At 37.9% G+C, this 10,901-nt stretch overlaps 1 protein-coding gene across 1 annotated transcript in view; it reads left to right on the top strand.

Annotated features, from left to right (window-relative positions):
* LOC119416037 (voltage-dependent calcium channel subunit alpha-2/delta-1) overlaps positions 1 to 10,901 on the top strand; it is a 66,405-nt gene that overhangs the window by 4,812 nt on the left and 50,692 nt on the right. Inside the window, exons 2-3 of the mRNA XM_037683206.1 lie at positions 5,157 to 5,238; positions 5,438 to 5,554. Of these exons, the coding sequence (XP_037539134.1) occupies positions 5,157 to 5,238; positions 5,438 to 5,554 (199 nt within the window). The remainder of the gene's footprint in view (positions 1 to 5,156; positions 5,239 to 5,437; positions 5,555 to 10,901) is intronic.

Genomic DNA, 10,901 nt, shown 5'->3' with positions numbered 1-10,901 from the left:
TGTGTGTGTATGTGTGTGTGTGTGTGTTTGTGTGAGTATATGTGCATGTGTCTGTTGGTTATCAGAGTATTTCATGAACTGGTGGTTGAATTTTATTGAAACTGTTAGGAAGTAATCATTGGGGAAATGTTTATAATGAAATATGTTTGGGAGTCAACTCAATTCAAAATGTCTACCACACCCAACTGACCCTAGTAAACAATAAATTACTAACTCAATAATTTTTACTGCTATTGGGCTAAAATTTGGTAGTAGCTGAGAGTCACCCCCAACTGTAAGTACTCAAACAAAAGCAAGATCTTGGGCATGCATGGCAGCCACTGGCATCGGAAGCATTTGCAATGTGGGGAGGACACACTGGTGGTGGTAGTGGGGGTCCCTTCCCTAGGAAATTTTGAATTAAGTAGATACCATTTCCTGCATTCTGGTGTCTTTTAACGGGTTGTTAAACATCTACGTTTACCTACAAAAATAAACACTTGAGTCAATTACTATTTATATCACGGTGCACTAAGATTCATAACTGGCTGTGATTATCGTACCCACCACTGCACCCAGTATTCACTGTTTAACTGGACATCATTAACTTCACGCAGACTCTCTCACTGGTACATTTTCATCTTTAAATCACTTCTTGGTCTGCTGCCTTCATACATCTCCTCCTACATGTCTCTGCGTGAGTGAAGCTACAGCATGCGCTCTCAGGACATTATTACCTGCAGTGTTCCCTCAATGAGGACTGAACTAGGCAAAAGGGCCTTCTCCTACTCCGCTCCTGTTTCTTGGAATATCTTTTAAAAACATCTGAAGCTCTCGACCTTGACCTCTCTAAGCGACTTTAAGAATCTGTTGGACTCCTGGCAGGGACCAATGCAGACATGTTCCTGTTTTTAGTTTTCTACATTCGCCTTAGAATCTAGCTGTTTTTTGTTACTTTTCTTTTTACTTTTCTTTTTTTTAGCCATCCTATTTGTAATAATAATAATAATAATAAATTGTATGACTTTTTATAACTGTTTATTGTTATCGCTGTTGTCCATTGTTGTCATCATTCTTTGTTGAAATCAGGTCTCTCTTGTAAATGAGGCCTCGAGGCTCAATGGGATTTACCTGTCTAAACAAAGGTTGAATGAATGAATTTTAGAGAGCACAACACAACAAGTAGCTGGACCCTGTGTGAATAGAGCACGCTATATCCTAATCCCCCACCACCGCCCCCCACATGGTCGACAACTGCAGGCACAAACGTAGCACTAAGCTAGCGGTGCGCAATACAGACGCGCAAGCTATGTTACAGACGTAGTGCTTTGCTTCTCTCATGCATCCTAACTCCCCCCCCCCCCCCAGTCAACAATTGCCAGAACTAATGTAGCGCTAAGCTAGCATGCAACACAGAGGCGTCTCTCCCTTCTTGCCCTGCCTCGTCAACAACAGCAAAAAAAAAAAAAGAGAGAGATGAGCGCCTTGCCAAGCCAAGTGACCTCACGGAAACACTGCACGTGGTGTGGAGGATTGTTGTAGGTAAACAGGAAAACCTGGAGTGGACTTTTAATGGTTTGAGTATTCTTCTTTTCATCAAGTGGAATGGATTTGTTCGCAAAGAAATAGAAACAGCTCTGGGTGAACTAATATTTCATGGTAAATGCGGAGGGGTCCAAATTAATAGTTTTTAAATGTGAGGGGAGCACGTCCCCTTCACATTTAATTGATATGATGCCTATGATGGCAGCATTTATTAAAAATAAATGTTAATTTAATTCTAAAGTGGTTTGTCAGTACTTGAGTTTAGGTAACATGAACAAAAAAATGTGGGTATGCATACAATTATATAGCTGCACTCCCACAACCGAGACCAAGGCAGAAAGTGACCAACAATAGATTGCTAAAATAAAACTCATTTTCAGGAGAGAGCTGTAAAAAAGGCAAAAGAGAGGGTAAGGCAAGGGGCCTCTCTGCTGTAGGAGTAATTTACCATCTGACTTGCAACAGAGAAGGAGAGAAATACACCTGTAGTGTTACCTGAACATCTCTGTGGGCCTTGGTGCAGATATTTACTCTTTGACTGAACGTCTTCTCAGTATGGAGCACACATTTAGCAGCAACTGCAGTGAAAATACGGAGCACATGGAAGTCCTTCTTCTGAGTCTATAACTTACTCTCATCTGGGTTTAATCTGTAACCTGTAGCTTTAATTCTGTAAACTGTGAAAAAAATGTTTGCCCACATGTGCACCCACATTTCTCACATCCACCATGAGCTGGTGTTAAATAGGTTTTTACCTGTTACATTAAACACAAACCTCTGAACTTCATAGCCGTCTGCATGGGCCTAAAACGGAACCACAGCATCCGAACTGCAGTCCAGTATATGTATGGTACATTTGTTTACACAATGCAAAAGGATTTGTGTTGCAAAATAATTAATCTTACAACTGCTTGTCAACAGAAATCTGATCATCACCCCCCCCCCCCCCCTCAGCTTTTGTGCATATTTTCCTCCACAACGATCATTACCTTTTCTGAAAATATTCCAGAGTTTAAACTCTTGTGTTGAGAGTGAAGACTGGAACAGCAAACATCAACACACATATTCTGACTCTTACTTAGCATCTGTTAAGCTTTTTCACAACATGTTATCCCCTCGGGTGCTTGCTCTCTTGCAAAAGGTCTCATATTTCTCCTCTCTCTGAACTTTTCCCATCCACTATGTATTTTGTTTCTCGTGCATCTATCTTAACTTTTTCCAACTTTAGATCCTATTTGTTCTTTCATGTTCCCATCTCTCTTATCAGTTTTATGTGTCACACTAAATCATTTGTGCACTTTTCTGCCTATACATTTGTCATGACACTGCAGCAACGACAGTTTTCAACAATATCAGAATCAATATCCATCTCAGAATCTTTGTCTTTCAGTGTGTACACTTTGGAGCATAAATATTTCTTTACTGTTGGGAAGGCTTGAGGCTACATCATTGTTAGTGATGCTGCGTAAATTTGAGAACATCTGTATTTAAAGCCAGAGTCTCATTCTTAAAACTTCTTTAACCAATTTTTGATCTGTTTCTGCATAATGAACTCCTTATGTGCATGTATTGACAAGAATTTGTGAACTAATGCATTAGGACACGTGTGCCCACACTTTTACAGCATGCGAGCTACTTTTAAAATGACCAGGTCCAAGTGATCTGACTATTATTAAAATACAAAACATATACCGGTAATTATTAATAAACATATTAAGTATGCTTTTAATGTTTTCTGTTCTTGTTTTTAGTATTTTACCATGTTTTATATGACACCTTGATTTATTGTTTTATAACACTACTTTTATTTTAATTGCATTTTACTGTAGTTTATTGTTGTCTGTACTTTATATGTTGTCTGTCTAAAACAAGTCTTTCTTATAAATGAGTCCTCGTGACTCAGTGAGACGTGGATAAATAAAGCTTGAATGAATGAATAAGTTCCGGCTCGCTGTGGACGCAGCATAAATGACAAAACCCCAAAGTTGTAATTTTTTTAATTTTTTTTAAAGTGACAATTTATACTGTCCGCATACAAAATAATAAACAAAACCCAGCAATAACTTCTGTTCTTCACACAAAGGAACAGAAAACAACAAGAATAACTTCAAGTTTGAATAATAACCTGAGAAAAATTCAGCCCTGACAGCAGCTGTTTTTAACTGTAACTGTATTTCTTGATACCTGGAGAGCTTTGATGGAAGATAATATTTCTGGTTTGTTTTGAACGTCTCTGAACAACGAGTCAGTTGCTTCAACGAATAACTCTTTAACCATCTCTCTATCTTGAAAAGACTTCTTGTGCTTAACAATTATTAAAGCAACTCGCCCGGACTGATGCTTCGCTGCTGTGGTCAGCTGTAGGAAAAATAACTGCTGTCCAGATAAATGGGATTTTAGTTCCTTCTTCGTTTTCTTTCTCAGCTCACTTTTCAGAAGGAAGTCTGTGAGGTAGTGTTAATAGTCCGAAAATGCCACTCCGGTGAAACGCACTTCGAATCGTGAAAAAAAAAAAGTCCCCCCCCCCGCATTCCATATGGAAATGTTAGATTTTTTTGCTTACTTGGTCCAGCTCCCCAACTCATTTTACACACTTTCTTGAGTTTATTTATAAGCTGGAGGCTATTACGAGTCAACTCGTTAGTTTTTAGCGCGGTTGAATGCGCATGTGTGGTGACCTACAGTATGTGTCAGAAAAGGTCGGCCTCAGATTGGCTAACCTGTATGTCAGTTGAGTGACGATTAACATAGTGAAAATGGATTGATCGGCTGACGTCTGTTTAAAAATAAAATTAAAGGAAATTCTAAAACAAAAAAGGTCTTATGTCTATTTCTCCATGCACTGATATTACGTTAGTGATCTACCGGTAGATCGTGATCACTGTACTGGGCACCCCTGCGTTAGGATGTACACAAATATGTTGTTATTACAGTTCGGATAAATGCTCTTACGATTATTTGATAAATGTGTAATGCTACTGCCATTATCCTCTTGTCATTTACACCTTACCAGAAAGGGAAGGGTGTTGTAGTTTTGGCAAAATGACTGAAAACAACAAAACTATAACACCATGCATGTAATCCAGAGTGTAACACAGATTTAAATTGGTTTAGAAAAACTTTTTGTCCCAAGTTTTCAAATCAGTTTTGTTTTTTCTATTCTTTGGGTGTTCTATTTGTATGACACATCTGTGGCACCAGCAGGTTGACACTGAGGCTGTTTTTTTTATATAAAGGATGACGTGCTGATCGGGGTTTCCTCCCACCTCTCATCTTGCCTGTCCCATCAAATCACTCCCCCCTTCATGATGACTGATGCTTATCTGATGAGTTGACTTTATTTTTGATCTCTTTTATAGAAACTGCATCAGTAGGCAACTAGTGACACGTGTTTTATTAAATCCTGTTGTGTTTGTTAGAGTTAGATTGGATGACATTCCGCTTAACCTGAAGAAGGGGTTGTGTTTGTTTCTGGTTGTTTTCATGCATCTGCCTGGATGTTCATGTTAGAGGATAGATGTGTGACTGTGTGATTGACAGTTTAATTATGCTTTGAAATACCCAAGATGTCGGTTCTTAACTGCAAACATTTCAGTCCCAAGATTGATTGTGTGCATCGTGTTGTCCCACAGGGTTAAAGAATGGGTTGATCAGATGCAGAAAGAGCTTGTCACCCTGGCAGACACAGCCACAGCTGGGAAGCATCTCTCTCAGGTATAAACGTCCCAAAACTTTAAGTATACAGTCATAACTAAACTTTACCATGCCTTCCTTAATACACTAGACAATGCTGTCAGTTTTCACTCCTCTCTTAGCAGTACATTTTTATTTTATAATATTTTTGGTTTAGTAATACGTAATAAAAGAGACAGTATAATTTCCATATGTGATTGTTTGATTTCCAATTATCCAGATGTTTCTGAGGAACCAGCACCTCTACACCGTGGAGCAAAACGATGCAGATAAGCTGGTGGCCAGAGCAGCCAGGAACATTGAACAGCTGCTGCGAAAAAGGTCTGCTGCCTTGGAGGTAAGACTCGCCGCACTGAGGGACACCAACTGTCAGCTTGCAAGTTTATGTAGATGCTGATGCTGTGCAGAGTCAACGCTTTAACAAGAACTATATGATGGATAAGAGTTTTCCATCTGTTCCTCTTGTTTATGCAAAGAAGTGCAATGTGGCATGGTGACCACTGTGGCATTTAATTGTGCTTGTTTAAAGTTTTTCCTTTGGGATTTGACTGAGCTTCTACGAACTAACCTATGATCAAAGATGGTTCTGTAAAAAAGCATTTGATAAAAAACAGAAGTGTAAATGCTTTTTAAAACAGGCTTGGGATAAACATGCCACGTGGTGCATAAATACACACACACATAACTGCTGATATAACAACAGTAATATATGAGCAATAAAGAGCCTATGTGTTTTCACTGCTGCAATGACCACACTTTCATGTTGAAGCTCAAATTTTAATTGTTTTATCTTGGATGAAATAAATGAGACACTAAACTGACTCTGGTTTTCAGGGTTGGAGATGATGCTGAGGCGATAGAAACAGAAAGAAATGATTTGTTATGTAGGACTATGTCCATACCAGACGATCATTAGAATTACTTTGGAGGAAATATCTCACATGTGACACTGAGAAGATCAGATCAAGTAAACAGCACAACATTCTTCCAAAGAGCTCAAATGAAGCCAGTGCAAAGTAACACATAATATGAGCTTTTGACTTTACCATATCACATATGGATGTAAGACTAAATCCAATTTATAGACTGAGTTTGTTCTGAACATGAAACTGGTTGTTTGATGTCTATAAGAACAGTCACTGTGAATCTGTAACACAGAAGTTACAGACTTTAATGTAAGGCATTATTTGAAGTAATGTACATTGCCTACTGACTTAAAGGCCAGAAAACTATAAAGAACTAATGGAGTGATCACTGTTTTGGTTAAATCTTGATATTAATATTATGTTTTACTTCCTTCATTATTGCAAAATTTTGTGTGCTCTTGGAAATGAGCCTTAGCTACTACCACGACTTTTAGCCTATTTTCTGCCAATTTTGTGTATCCTAAGCATCCTAACCTAAAAAGGTTTGTTTAAATCTTTAGAAAATAATGACGTTGGTCAGTCACACAAAATATAATTTTTAGGCCTGTGTGTAATAAACATATGTTCAGTTTACTTAAACAAAAATGTTGCTTTTGTTGCATTAAAAAGTTCATATTTTTGTATACATTTTATTGCGTGTAGAGCCCATAATATTTGTTGTTGCCATTTAGCAACCATAAATCAATAAAATTATAGATGCATATAAACTGAAAAGTTAGTGAAGTACATGTTTAAGAATAAAGCAGAAAAGAAGGATATTAAAATGAATGTTCCTCTGTAGGGAATAATATTATGAAAGCTGTGACCCTGGGGAGCTTTTTTCTTCTTCTCTTCCTCAGAAGTAGGTCAGCTTTGCACATCTCAATTAAGAGTTTGCAATAATTTCATACATTTCTAAGTTCACAGTGTTCCTTACTTTGCCTTTATAAGGTCCCACCGTTATTGTCTTAGTAATGGAACCGGAGTATTTATGAATGTCATAAACACATCTACTGCCAAGATTCTCCCTTGTGTATATTAAGTAAAAGCTCTGGTATTTTTATCATGTTTCCAAGTACTGGTAACACGAGTAAGCAATAGAATGGAAACGGACTCTGTCACATTATTTAAATGATAGAAAAGCGTAACACTTATAGGCGTTGGTGTTTTATATAAAGGATTTAAAAGGTGAGTTGATGGTTGAGGCATCAGCTTGTTTCATGTTGTCTAACCCATAGACATTGATCACATCTCTGTTTACAGCCGTTCAGCTTCATCTTCTCTTACAGGTAACCTAAAGGCACACTGATATTGGATTCTCTGTCCCACTTAAATGAGAAGATAAATGGTCCAACAAAAACTAGGCAAGAAGGGCAGATGATCAGGACATGATGGATGTATGGATTGATGGACAGAGAGACAAATAACAAGGAATGCTGTTTCCCAGAATACAATGAGCACAAAAAATTAAAGAGAATTCTTTAAGCTAATATTCGCACAGGGATTTGTTTGGCTGCTGTCTTTCTTCGACTGGAAGGTTGCCCAGAGATAATAAACAGCAGCAAACTCCAGTAGGGACATTGAAGTAAATTGTCCCTGTACAATTTTGTTGTGTTTCAAGACCATTTTTGGTGAGCAATCTTTAAGCTGCTCTTTTAGCTGTAAACTTGATCTGCACGAAACGAGAAGAAAATGTTCATTATAGCTGGGACTTCCTTTAGTGTTCCATGCCTTTGAAATGAGGTCTGGGAGGACATGAAATGTCAATATAATTGGATGTAGCCTAAGGCACTCAAGCCATTTCCACTCAGTCGTCAATTGTTTTCAAGCTTTATTTCCTGCGTACTTTGTTTTTCTTTCTGCTTTTCAAATGTTGACGATGGATGACCTTCAGTCTATAGTTTACCTCATTACAAGTGTGTGAATATAGATGTTTGACTCACGTCTACATAAGTAAGTGTGTGGCAGAAAGTAACATGCGTTAATAATGACTACTTTGCACTGCAGTATTGAGAAATTATGCCATATCTAAAGGAATTACAATGTTAACTGTGACCTGAGTTCAATAGAGAACATTCACACTTTTGCATTACCATTAAAACTGAGTGCAGCATATACTGAATAGTGTATGCTTCTTTTGTGCTAATTAAAATTTAGTAGCTACGTCTTGCTTGTAATCATTACAGACTGTGGGTAGAGCTTTTATTTTGTCAAGGAAACACTGATAAATAAGAAATTCTGTCTTTCTGATCAGTCATATCTTCTAACGCTGATATTTTCTTTTTATCACATTACAATTAGGTTATTTAATAAAACTGTGATATGTAACTCTACAAACATTTAATTGAATTTTGTTTATCCCTCTATTCATAGTCAAGAGTAGACAAGAGTTATCAGCTGGCATTCGTTTGTATCTAAAACTGAGGAAGTATAAACAAGTAGCACAGTAATAACAGTTGCTGAAGAAGTGATATTGAAGATTAAACAAGAGCAGAACCATCTCCTGATGCAGTAAAATAGCTGTCATTTTAAGTACATTTTTAGCTCATGCTTAAATCTTTCTATTGCCCCGAAAAGTCAAGACACAACGTGCATAAGCCTTATTTTGTACTGTGTGCATTGTACATTTGCATAACATAGAGATTATATGTATGTTTGATTTCCAGAAATGTTAAACAAACACATCGTTCTTGCAATGAGGTTTTACACATATATGTTGAAGCAAATAAACACTACAATTATACCAAAGTTCGTGCTCAGTAATCCAGGTAAAAATCCAACAATGTTCAGTCAGGTCATCTGGATGGTTTCTTTTTTTGCTGAGATGTTTCGTCCTTCATCCAAAGGATTTCTTCAACCTGAGGAGCCACCAAACAAATCTGATTCCCACAAATGGTATACGCCATTATGGGAAAAACAGTTTGCTGGTGCTAAGATGGCCTCCAGGGCCTGCCCTCTCTCCTGTAAACTCCTCTGAGACAACCATGCCAAAATGGTTCAAAACACTAAAGTTAATGCTCAATAATCCAGGTAAAAATCCAACAATGTTCAGTCAGACCATCTAGATGGTTTCTTTTTGGCTGAGACGTTTGTCCTTCATCCACAGGATTTCTTCTATCTGAGGAGCGAACAAACAAAACTGATTCCCACAAACAGCATTCTCCATAGTGGAAAAAACTATTTCTCAGCAAAAAAAAAAAAGAAAAAAAGAAACTGTCCAGGTGACCTGACTGAACATTGTTGGATTTTATACCTGGATTATTGAGCGTGAACTTTGGTGATTTGGACCACTTTGACAAGACTGTCTCAGAGGAGTTGACAGGGGAGAGGGCGGGCCCTGGAGGCCATCTTAGTACCATCAGACTTTGTTTTTTTTTTCCCCACTATGGACTATGTTGTTTGTGGGAATCAGTTCTGTTTGGTGGCTCCTCAAATTGAAGAAGTCCTTTGGATGATAGTCAAAACGTCTCAGCAGAAACAAACAACAACAAACAAAAAAAAAAAAACGTCCAGATAACCTGACAGAATTATACAACAAAAAAATTAATATTCAAATCATAAATCCAAATTTAAAACAATTAAGATTATAATCCAAAGCCATCAATGCAAATCAATTTAACACAATACCATCACATTCAGTATGATGTTACAAGTACCATTTAATAACACCCTTAGTCACACCTTGTTTAGTGCAGTGATGTTTGAAAAAGTGGTCAAACAAGAAGCTTTAATCTGTATAAATAGATGGTTGAATATCACATGAGGCTGCACTATGCCACCATGTGTTTTTCTTCCTTGTACCAACAGCATCATATTATTGGACATCTGACAGGCCGTTGTGTAATTATTGTAGCAGACCCAAGATAGATCTCATCTTGTGTGATTGATCACAATGAAGATTTGATCAATGTTCTACAGTTATGACAAGTTCAAAATGTGTTGGATGCTCATCTAGACACCTGTCACTTCTCTGCTGATAAAAATGGTATTTGGTTCCAGAAACTTGTACTTCTACTGCAGATTTTTTTGCTGCTTGAACAGTCTGTATGTGTGTGTGCAGGTGTGCAGTGTATGTGTGTATTTCTCCAATTCATCTCATATCCTGTGGTGAAGGACTCTATCCCGTGACTAATGAGCCAGTGTGCAGCATTACTTAGAAGGATACTACCCCAGGCACCAGTAAAACTCTGCAGGGCTCAGGTGGCCCACTGTTCTATAAGGCAGAGGTTTGCATCTTAACTGGTGTCTGGATGTTTTTGTATAAAATGTGGCATTTCAAAATTGCTTATCGTTCATTGTCAAAGTTTTGCAAAACATAATTAGGATTTTTTTTTTTAAATCCAGTTTGAAGTGTACACTTTCCTTGAGTGAATTGAAATGAGTGATAGCTTTAAGAACATGATTAGTTGAATTACAGTTTTTCTAGAAGAAACCTATTTTCACTTTAAAGTAAAAATGTGAAATTAACAGAAATATATATTTCTTGTAGGGCAGCATGGTGGCTCAACTGGTAGAGCTGCTGCCTCTCAGCGAGCAGGTCCTTGGTTCAAATCCCGGTCCAGGGTCTTTCTGGGTGGAGTTTGCATGTCCTCTCCGTGCATGCGTGGGTTTTCTCCGGGTACTCCGGTTTCCTCCCACAGACCAAAAACATGCATGTTAGGCTGATTGGTAACTCTAAATTGTCTCTAGGTGTGAGTGACAGAGTGAATGGTTGTTTATCTTTATGTGTCCCTGTGATGGACTTGCGACCCGTCCAGGGTGTACCCTGCCCCTCGCACA

The sequence above is a fragment of the Nematolebias whitei genome, chromosome 10 (genome assembly GCF_014905685.2).
Source record: "Nematolebias whitei isolate Nwh7 chromosome 10, NemWhi1, whole genome shotgun sequence".
Taxonomy (NCBI): Eukaryota; Metazoa; Chordata; class Actinopteri; order Cyprinodontiformes; family Rivulidae; genus Nematolebias; species Nematolebias whitei.
The sequence above is the reverse complement of the archived record's forward strand: the minus strand, read 5'-3'. Positions and strand labels throughout refer to the sequence as shown.